This window comes from Urocitellus parryii, chromosome 6 (genome assembly GCF_045843805.1).
Source record: "Urocitellus parryii isolate mUroPar1 chromosome 6, mUroPar1.hap1, whole genome shotgun sequence".
NCBI lineage: Eukaryota > Metazoa > Chordata > Mammalia > Rodentia > Sciuridae > Urocitellus > Urocitellus parryii.
Window position 1 is genome coordinate 6,715,412 of NC_135536.1, and position 11,325 is coordinate 6,726,736.

The following is an 11,325-nucleotide window of genomic DNA, read 5'->3' on the forward strand; positions in this document are numbered from 1 at the left end:
CCTCTCTGGGCCTCAATTTCCATGCCCATGTGATGGGATTGCAAGACCCTCATTCAATTGCCTGGGAAGGTTGTTCTGGGAACCATATCTTCATGACAACTTTTCTTTGGAAGCCCTTTGAAGAGTGTTAAGTCCCAGCCCAAACAATGACAGTCTTGTCCCCTCCCACACACCCAGTTTATAGATAAGGAAACTCAGGCTCAAAGAGCTTCTGAAGGCTGGTCTAAGGTCCCCCCTTTGATGAATGGCACAAGGTGGCCTCCACCCAGCCTCATTCAGGTGCGGCCTGGGCCAGGGGAGGGTGGGGCTGGGAGTTGTGTGACTAAATGGGATGACTTCCCCCTGAGGACCTGGAGTAAGGCCACAAGTGACAAGTTTGAACCCACCAATCCAAAAACACATCTTGGAGCACACGGCCACAAACCTCGTCCTTTTTCCAAAAGTAGGGGAGGTGTCCTAGAAGGAAACTGGAAGAAGAGGAAGCATTAGGCTCAGCAGCAGCACCACTGAAGGCTGCCCCTCCCCCACAGGACACAGGGAGGCCTGAGCGCGAGGAGGCCGTGGGCTGGCTCAGGACCACCAGGCAGTGACGCAGAAAGGACGCAACCCAGGTCCCACCAGCGCTAAAGGCTTCCTTGGAGAGGAGGCATTGTCCCTGGTCAGAGCTCCAGGGCTGGCACATAGCAAGGGTTCAGGAGCATGAGGTGTCTCACCTTCTGACATCCGTGGCCTACTTCCTGTGGCGAGCACCATGCTAAGCCTCACCCCACCTGGGCACTCTGTCTCCTGGGTAATCTAGGTATCACGAACCGTGTCATTTGTAGGACAGAGAGGTAGGGACCTGCCCACAACTGCACTGCTGGTCCCAGGGTACTTCAAATGCCTCACCAAGGGCCAGTTTATCTAAGTCTGCAGGGGAGGCACTGGAGCAGAGCAAGCCTGTTGGGTGTGACCTTGAAGCACATTTCAGGATGCCCGTGACTTCTTGCCTCTTACATGATTTTATTCCAATCATGCTCACTGCAGCATCCCAAATGGGTGACGATGAGACTGCAGTTGGAGTTTTCTGGGTCATGGAGCTCAGATTCTCCCAGGGTGAGATGGAGAGAAGATTAAAAAGAGGAAGTAAATAAACATGATGCCAGAGAGTGATGGGAGAAAAACAGGATATATATTGGGAGGAGAGTGCTGGGGAGAGGGGCAGGAATGGCCATTTATACAGGCAGGAACATCTCTCCAAGAAGGTGGCCTGTGATCTGACACCTGCAAGTAGTAAAGGATTTGGCCAAGCAAGTATTTAGGGAAATAGCAGTCCAGGCAACAGGAGCTGGTGCAAAGGCCCTGGGGTACGCATGTGCTTAGATAGAGAGAAACCCCCTGTAGCCAGAGCAGAGTACTTAAGAGGCAGCTGATACAAGGTGGGGTCACCAAAGTTGTTCAGTGGACATAGGGTGCCATAGGCCGTTGACCAAACTTTGCTTTGAAATCAGTCACGTGGGACCACTGTAGGGTTCAAGCAGTGGGGGGATCTGATTTGGACTTAGGTGGATTCTTTCTGCTGCTGTGCTGAGAGTACCTGGAGTGGGACAGGGGACTGGAGTGAAAGCAGGGGCACCCGTGAGGGGCTAGGAGAGGTGATGAGGCCAGACCAGGGTAGGGCAGTGGCGGTGATAAGAAGTCAGATTTCTGATTGTCCTCAAAGGCACAGCCAACAGCGCACACTGACCACACAGATGTGGTGGTAAGGCATGGGAGGTGCCAAGGGTGCCCTGGGCTGTGGCCTTGGAAGCTGGGAGAATGGGTGGAGCTGCTGTTCACTAAGATGAGAAGGACCGAGCAGAGCTTGCTGGGCTGGCAGATGGCCTCCTGCCCACCGCATGATTCTGCCACCAGGACCCCTCTGGCTCTGCTCCAGAGAGGAATGGGCCACAAGTTCCAGGAGGTAAACGCACCGTGGAGAAGCCCCCACCACCAGCCCCGGCTCCCTCCACCTCTGCCGGGTGGCTCTGGCATGTTCTCTGTCCAGGACACTGAAGGACCAGGCAGGATGAGGACGGGGAGCTGACAACTGGGCACCCCTGGGGTTCTGGAGCAAAGCTCATTCAGTGGAGAGGCAGGAGCCAAAGTTCCGAGTTCAGAGGCAGAGTTGGCCATGGGGTAGGAGCTGCAGGGAGCGAGAGGGTGAGGGGCAGGGTCTTCCAAGCCGGGATTGGACAGCAGGTTATATCAAATGGTGTGGTGCAGAAGAGAGGACCAACTGATGGCCAGGGTGGGGGGCAGAGGATGGCTGGGGCAGGGTGGCTGAGCAGAGGGGCAGGCTGGCCTGGGCCAGGACACCGACATCCATCTGCAAGAACAGATGGAAGACACAGGGTGGGCAGCGAGGCGCAGGCCCCCTGGAAAGAAGTTCTCTGCACTCATTCCATTGGCTCAGGGAAGTAGGAGGCGAGAATAAAAGCCGAGTGTGTGGGTGGAGGGGGAGGTGACAGAAGTCAAGAGAAGGCAAGAGAGCAGACTAGAGAATGGGTGGAAAAATGCTCTGGGGCAGGAAGTACACGGTGACCCTGGCAAAGGAGGCCCATTCCAGGTGAGTAGCCCTGCACCGACACCACTCGGCTTACAGAAGGATGAACAGACAGGCTGTATTTTCAGAGTAATCTAACATTCTGACTGTCAATCCCAAAATCTATCCGTGTTGGGGGAATGGTCTCATTCTTGTAGGCCTGTGTGACTCCAGTGGGATCCCCAGCTGCTGGGGGCTACCACCACCTGGGAAGAAAGGCAAATGTCACCAAAAGGTGACAGAGGGCAGGGAGTTGGGTAGGATTCCCATGGCCAGTCAAGAAAGGAAACTAAGAGCTGTTCCTTCTGGTTCCTGCAGGAGACGCCAGGAGAAGACAGCAGGAGGCCTGGTGTTGGAAATAGGCAGGTATGGCCGAGGGGATCGAGCCACACTGGGGCTTTCAGCTCAGCACCCCCAACGGACAGAAGCCCACTTGCCATACCCCTGGTGATAGACTGGATATGGTAGGGCAGCCCAGAGAGAGGGGGCCGACAAAGAGTCCCCCTGTCTGGCACTGCCCAGCACGTCCATTTCCTATACCACTGTGATGGGCCAGGTGTGAATCCAGGGTTTGCTATGGTGACAGAAAGCCCTGGACAGGAACGAGAGGAGGGGCCCACGGTGAGACCACTTGGGGATGAAGGGAGCCTACGCCCTGGTTGAGCAGTGGGGACCCCACCAGGGGTGAGAGCTGGGCCAGTGCCTCACCTGGTGGGACGGGACAGCGAGTGTTGAGCTGGGCATCCAAAATCTACTGGCTGCACCACAGACAGAGCCTGAGGAGGGGCCTCGCCAAGGCTGGGAAGCACCCTGGGCAGCTGGGCAAGTCAGACAGGAGGAGAGAACCAGCTCTGTCCGGAGTCGAAGTCAAAAAAATGTCTTCCAAAATAAATAAAAACCGGGAGAGACCGTGCAGTGTCAAGTTGACACCACTGCACGCCACCAGACCGTCGGGGCTGCTGAGAACGTTAGAGAGCCGCGACAGAGAAATAAAGAAGCAACCCACATGGGTGTGAGACAGGCAGGGGCCTCTAAGTTTTTGTCTGTTAAATGAATCAGTGCAGAGGGACATGGTAATAAGAGCACAGAGAAGGTCACTGGGAGGACATCCTGGAGAAGAGGGCCTCCTACAGAAGGACAGAGGGTGGGCCAGGCCACAGCAGCTATAGAGTTTCCTTGCTACAAGCTGGCAAAGCCTTGAAATAACAAGGGACAAATGCCACTACTGGAACCCTACTACACAGACCTCCTGTCAATTACGGCATTGCCAATCATGATTCCAGGGTGGAGGCTTTGAATGCCGGAATATCTAATTTGTGCTAGGAAAGTTTTCAGAACTTTCATCAAGCAGTTTTATATTTGACCACCAATCAAGTTGTAATCCAAAATCTTTATATATGCACTGTTCAGTTCACCTCCTTAATAAAGAGCCCGAGAGTGATTATATTCAGCCTTCTTCTACTTTTCTGCCCCTCCCACACACACCTGTAGGTCACAGGTAAACTCTTGGTGCAAGAGATGGGGATCATTCAGGCGTAAAAAGAGAAGAAATATGCACACATTCCACTACATGGATAAACCTCGAATACATTAAGTAAAAGAAGCCAGACTAAAAGGCCATATATTTATGATTCCATTCATATGAAATATCCAAAGTAGGTGACTCTGTAGAGACAGAAAGCAGATTAGTGCTGGGGCTGTATGGGGTGGGATATGAGGAGTAATAGCTAATAGGTCAAGGGTTTTTTCTTAAAGGGACAAAAATGTCCTGAAAGTAGTGGTGATGGTTTTATGACTCTGTTACTATATTTAAATCACTGAATTAGAAGCCATGCAGTGGTGCATGTCTGAAATCCCAGCAACTCAGGAGGCAGAGATAGGAGGATCATGAGTTCAAAGCGAGACATTAAGCAACTCAGTGAGACCCTGACCTAAATAAAATACAAAATAGGGCTGGGGATGTAGCTCAGTGGTCCAGTGGTCCAGTGGCATTGGTCCAGTGGTCCAGTTCCCTGGAGTTCAATACTCGGTAACCCCCTCCCCCAAAATCACTGAATAATATACTTTAAAAGGGTGAATTTTACAGTATGCAAGTTATATCTTGATTTTAAAAAAATAGGTAGAGATAGGGAGTTGACTTAATTTCTTCCTTCTTCACATACAGAGATCCAACCAGGTATGTAATGTTTGAAGCTCTTGGGGTTATAAGGAGACTGAGACCCATCAGAACAAGCGCAAAAACACGCATTCCCAGCTTTGGTTCTGAGTTGGAGAGTGCTAGTGTGCCTAACGGAACTGTAGATTTCCACCATTCATCCTTGAATCACTATTTATTGCCAGGTGCTGCTGTGCTGGGATGTCAGGACACAGCAGTGAATGAGACAGACACAGGCCCCAGGGGAGAGACAGACACTTAACATGAGGTTGCACAAATAATTTGCCAGTTACCAATTATGCTCTTAAAAACTACATGATGGCTTAAGGGTTTATGAAACAAATGCAATAAATCCAAGATCAGGCAGGAGGGATCTCTCTGAAGAGTTAGCTTCTAATCCAAGCATGGAGGGCTGGGGAAAGATCCACCTAGGTGAAGTAGAAAGCAGAACTGCTCATCAAGGAAAAGGGGGTACCAGGGAAGACCCAAAAGTTGGAAAGGGCAGAGACAACAGAGAGCCAAGGGGAGAACAGTTGCCTCCCCATGTCACCAGCCAGAGATCATTCCTGAAACCACCAAACAGAAATTCAGGCTCTAGAGCCAGCACTTCTGGCTTGGGCTGGAGATAGATACCTTCCAGAATGTTCATGCCCTGAGATTTTAAAAAGTGTGTCTAATACCATTGTTTATTCATTCATTCAACAGATATTTATTGAGCAACTGCAACATGCCAGGTGCTGGGTACACACAAGTGAACACAGAGCATCCCTACCCTCTTGGGGCTCACAGTCTAAACGGGGAGACAGACAATCAACAGGTGAACAGACAGTCAACAGGTGGAAAGGTGCCTTCAGGAGAGATGGCCTCATAAAGAGTTTGGGGCTGAGTGGTTTGACACAGAGTGGTTGGGGAAAGCCTATCAGAGGTGACAGAGGAAGAAGCCCACCATGCCTAGGCTCCAGAAGGGAACAGGAAGATCTGGTGGGGTGAGAGCCAGCTTGGGATAGAGGGAGGGCAGCAGTGAGCAGCAAGACAGAAGAGAAGGGTGCAGAGCTGGCTGGGAGAACTCATCAGGGGCCTTGCTGGCCATGCAGTGGACTTAATTTGGAACTGGGTTTTTTGGTTCTAAAGTGATGGAAAGCCCTAGGAGCAGGGAAATGACATAGCAACTCCAAAATTCAGCAACTCCAAAGTTCTGGTGAGGGGGTTGGTAAGTTGGGTGGGGACCAAGAATGGGACGAAAGTACTGAAATGATAAACGGTATTTCCCAGGACAGAAACACAACAAACACGAGGGAATGTAACCAAAGAGTGCACTTTGCTGGGTTAATCCTGTCCGAATCCCAAAGTTAAGAGCACCCACTTTGGAGTCAGGCTGACGTGGGCTTAAATCTAGGCTTATCAACTGTGTGACCTTGGGCAGGTGACTTCGCTTCTGCGCGCCTCAGCCTCCTGGTCTGAACGATGGGTTAACAATAGAGCCTACCTGACAGGGTTGTCGCTGCTATCACGTTTGTGGGGCCCAGCCGAGCGGCGGGCGCCCAGCAGCTGCTGCGGCTGTGAGTAATTTGTTACTAAGAATAGTTAGCGCCCCTCTCACGGCCTCGGTCTCCAAGCGGTCGCGCGCAAAGACCAGGCTGGTCCCCCAGACCCGATGCTGGCAGGGGCGCGGCCCCCGGCCCCCCAGTCGAGCGCCCCATCCAGGCCCCCGCCCCCACCCCCCGCTCACCTGGGCCGCGGCGGCCCGGGGATGTGCTCATAGCGGCTGCGAGCGCGATGCACGAAGGTGCAGCAGAGGCCGAAGGCGAGCAGGACGGCGCTGCCGAGTAGCAGCAGCCCGGGGCTCATGGCTCCGGGCCAGGCCAGGCCAGGCCAGGCCGGTGGGCGCCCGTGCCGAGGGGGCGGGAGGCCGCGAGCGACTCGGCTGTCAGAGCCGCGCGCCGCCTCGGCCCCAGGCCCGGCGCTCCCCAGCACCGCCCCCGGCCGCTCGGCTCCGCCCCCTCCGGCTCGGCCCCGCCCCGGGCGCGCGGTTCCCGCCAACCACGTCTCCAAGTTCGACTCCAGCGCTTGGGGCCCGCCCCCTCTACGCCACGCCCCCGCCTAAGCTCCTCCCCGATCTTCACACAGCCCCGGCCCAGACCCTGCCCAGAACAGGAGGTCTCCACCAATCATAACTTGGCTTCTGGCTCGCACCCCCAGACCCCGCCCTTCCCCGCCCTCTCAGGCTCAAGCTCCGCCCCGGCAGCAGCCCCGCCCCAAACGCGTTGTCCTTGGCAACCCTGATTTCTCAGCGCGTGCTACCCCGGCGGCCTCGTGAAGTCTAACGGGTTGGCTCCGCCCCCTTGGCGCCTCCAAATAGCGGCTTCTCTCCACGCGCGGTCCTAGGTCCCTTCCTTGCTTGCTCAAACCTTCTGGAAACCCCATCGAAGCCATCAGATTCCGGCGTTACGCCGACGGTTCCCAAGCCTCTTCCTCCAACCCAGGCTCCCAAAGTTGGTCTACCCAAATGCCCCGCAGGCGCCTCCCCTCGCCGACCAGTAGGTGCCCAGCGCCCGCGGTCCGCCAGCAGGCTCCAGCGGGTGACGAGGACCCCGCGGGACACAGGGAGGCCTGAGTCTGCGGATGAAGCACGCTGCGGGACTCGAAGCTGCTCTCTCCGAGTCCTGGCCCCGCCAAGTCTCCCAGATCCAGGGTGCCCGAGCGTGTGGCCCCGGGTCCGGAGCACCTGGCGTTGGAGTGGGCATCATGTACCCTTGATCCTCTCCCTGGGGAAAGCGAGGAGTGTGACCCAGGTGGCCAAAGGCTTCTCCTACTCATTCGGGTTTGTCCAAAGAGGCCAACCCTGGGCTTTTAAGTTCACTGTGCCTGTCCCAATGGTCACCCAAAGTGTCAGCAGTGGACTGCAAGGGCCAGGTGTGCCTACTCCTAGCGCAGCTAAAGATCTTCTGGGCTAGAGTGGGAGCGCCAGAAGAGTTCAGACGCTGCGGGACTTCTGGGAAGAGGCCATACACTTGCCCTAGTCTTGGGCCAGTCCTGGAGAGGTTGGGGACTGGAAAAAAGTGACCTGTGTGCCCACCTTTCCAGGTATAGCCAGGGACAGTAACCCTTATGGTCTGCGGGGTGATGAAGGCCAATCTTTCAGACGCGTGCCTTGCACCAAAGAGACAAGATTTCTGCTCCCGAGGACACCACCGCCTAGACTGGTCCGGCTGAAAGGAGTCCATCCCATTGCAGGGACTTGGACCGTCAAGCTGGGGTCGGTAACTTGCCACCGCGCCCCCGCGTGGCTGCCAGAAGCAGACGTAGAAGTGCACCGAAGACCTCAGGCTCTTGGGACTGCCAGGAGAAAGGCAGTGAGGTCAGCCAATCCCCACCTTGTGGGCGGTGAGAGCTCCAAGATTTGGGGGCAATTTGGAAGCAGGGTGGGGTTGCAATCAGGAGGGATGTAGATTTGTGCTCTCAGGTGAGTGTGTGGTTAGCTAGAAAAAGAAAAGTGACAGGACACTTTTAAAACCAGAGTTCCTGGCACCATGCCCTGAGTTTACAAAAAGGTTCAGGCTGTATGGCGACCACTCTGCATGCTTTGTTCCTCTGGAGCCTGCACAGTGGTTTTCTTGAGGACAGGCCCAGATCCTGAACAGCTCTGGGCACAGGCTGGGGCCCCATGAGAGGCAGGCATAGAGCAGCATCTGGGCACAATTGCCAGCTGAGTCCGTCCACCTAGGGCTGAGGGGGTGATGTTGATATTCTGTGGAACATCAGGCAATATCAGTGACCTCTGGTTCAGCCCAACCATTGCTCACCCCTGCACTTTTGTCCATAGAGAACCCCCTTCCTCCCACTATGTTGGACAACAGTCTCCCCTACCCAAGGCACCACATGTCACCCTCTTCTTTGAGAAATCAGGTGGTGGAACATGGGCATGCACAGAGGCTCCAAGGCTGAAAGGTCCTTTTCCTGGGCCGGCAGCACTGCCAGCTGCAGCAGAGGGTACTACCTGGAAGGGCTACCACCTGCCCCTTCACAGGGATGGTCTAGACCAATGTCATCCAGTGTGGTAGCCTCTGTCCAATGTGGCTATCGAGCATTTGAACAGTGGCTAGTCCAAACTGGGATGGGCTGTGTGGGTAAATTACACATCGGATTTCATAAATTGAATGCCCAGAGAAATTGTTTTTTTTTTTAAAAGTCATTGATATTTTTGTATTGATTAAAATACTATTTTGTATGTTGCTTAAATAAAATATATTATTATAACTAATTTCACCTAATCTTCTTACTTTTTAATAGGGCTACTAGAAAATTTTTAATCACCCATGTGGCTCATATCATACTTGATTGAACAGCACTAGCATGACTCTGATTCTCAAAGTCTGGCCCCTAGGCACAACCCAGGGACTTGGTGGAACTGCGAAGCTTCAGCCTCTCCCCAACCTGAGTCAAATCTGGGCTGGAACCCAGCCACCTGGGTCTTAAGCTGCCCTGCAGGAGATTCTCCTCAAGCCTGAAAACAAGCCACCAGTGTAGACCTGCCATAAAGGGAGTAGTTTCCCAGCAGGAACCTCTGGGGAGATGCAGCCAGGACGGTGGCTCTGAAGTGGCCGCCCTACTTGGGTGCCTCTCAGGCAGAGGGGCAGGAGCCAGGGAAGGAGGAGGACCAGGCCCTGGGAGAGCCAGCCTCCATTCAAAACTGCCTGGGAAGCCCTGGAGACTGGTTACATAACCACCCTGGGATGGAAAAGAGGGACTATGATATTGGTGGTGGCTTGTGGGGCCACTGTTAAGATCAAATGAGCCGACACACTGGAGACATATGGCATGCAGTCAGTGCTCAATAAAAGCTAGTTCTCAGAAGGGGAGGAGAAGCAAGCACAGACGCCCGACGACGAGAAGACCTGGGTTCTCCACGTTATTCTAAAGCAGCTCATTTTGCTCCCACTTTGAGGATTTCTTCCCGTATCATTCCAGTGCTGGTCTCCAGTATGCCCATTCCCATTCTGTCTTATACAGTTGGAAGCTGCCAGCATAGATACCACTAGCTTGATCCAGAGCTTTCTGCCTAGGAAGCCGCCTGAAACATGCTGGGCACATTTGCAATGTTACCTCTTTTTTTTTTTTTTTAATACAGTAATCCTGCTGATAATCTCTGTTTTCCAGTGAGATTCAGAGAGGTTAAGTGACTGCCCTAAGGTCACACAGGCCAGACTGGAACCTGGTCTCCAGAGTCCTTACCCCTCTAGTCAACCTCCAAACATCTGCAAGGTGTAAAGGCAGGGTACCTTGGGGAGCTGGAGGTTGTGCACTCCCTTTACTGACGTGGCTGTTGAAGTCATGGACAGAGGGCTTTTCCTACTGTCAGAAGAAAAGGGTGGCCACTCAGCGTCCTGGGGGCAGTTGGACACAACCGAACAAGGTACAAGCGATGCCTGGGCAGGGGTTTGAAGTGCTGTTACGACAGGCTGATATGCTTTGGACCTGATCCTGGATGCTGAGCCACACAGAAGCATTGGCCCTGAGGGTCCAGAACTAAGCTGTGTGCCTTTGGCAGCAGGAGCCTGACACAGGCTGCTGACAGGAGGCCAAACTGGGCTGGGGAGGTAAAGAGGGAAACTGGCAGGGCAAAGGGACCCGAGGGACTGCAAGGCAAGGAAGAAATGCCTGAGGCCGGAGTCCTGAATTCCACTCCTCGCAGGTGCTGAAAGGCAGCTCTCCCCTCCCTGGACATGAGTTCTTATCTGCACAACCACAGGGCAGTTGGGGGGGGGGGGGGTGGGACTTAATGCCTCAAGTGGCACAGCAGGATGGCCACAGCTGGGGCTCCAGGGTGGACTGCCTGAATTCGAATTTAAATAATGGCTGTGTGACATTTGGCAGGAAATAACCTCTCTGGATTGAGTTTCTACATCTGTAGGCTGCCTGCCGGGAGGTGTGATCACAGCACCTGCCTCCAACTGTTACTACAGTGTTGAAGGAGTGGATAAAGCAGCACTTGGAGAAGAGTGCCAGGCATGTGGGGTGCCAGCCACCCACTCTTATCACTGCCCAAGGAATAGTGACTCCGCCAGCCCCTTCTCATGACAGTGGCACTCTGCCCTGGGCAGGAGGGGCACACAGGGTTGCTATCAACTGCTTCCCAGCCAGACTGGCAGCCCCAGTGGCAGGGCCTGGCACTTCAGGCTGTCATACCCCTCTCGCAGACCCAGCAGCAGCAGAGCCACAAGCCAGCTCTGGAGCAGATCTGGCTTCAGCTGAGCCTTGGATTCTCTCCTCCCTGCCTGGGGCCCTCAACTAAGATATTTAATCTCCATGTGCCCCGGTTTCCCCTCATGTGACAAAGGGACAAGAAGAGCGCTGTCCCGAGGGTTGAGTTGAGCCACGCTGTGCCATCTCTACAACCAGACCTGGCTCACAGGCCACACTCCACAGCAGGGCTAATGGCAGCCCCCACACAGAGGCAGCCCAACAGGGTCAGATAAGACACAAGGTCCTGAGTCCTCGCCAGCCCCACTTAGCACAGAAGTATGAAGAGGCCAAGAGGTGACGAGAGAAAAATTCTGAGGTCCTACATTAAATTAATAAGGGCAGGAAGATGGACCAGGGAGGAGAC

The 11,325-nt window shown here is 54.2% G+C and overlaps 1 protein-coding gene across 1 annotated transcript in view; it reads right to left on the reverse strand.

Moving 5' to 3' along the window:
• The window catches only part of Cyp46a1 (cytochrome P450 family 46 subfamily A member 1), a 37,716-nt gene extending 31,150 nt beyond the window's left edge, over positions 1–6,566 (reverse strand). Inside the window, exons 1-2 of the mRNA XM_026399430.2 lie at positions 6,448–6,566; positions 387–467 (exon numbers count right to left, since the gene is read on the reverse strand). Coding sequence (XP_026255215.2) covers positions 387–467; positions 6,448–6,566 — 200 coding nt within the window. The remainder of the gene's footprint in view (positions 1–386; positions 468–6,447) is intronic.
• Positions 6,567–11,325: the final 4,759 nt, after the last annotated feature.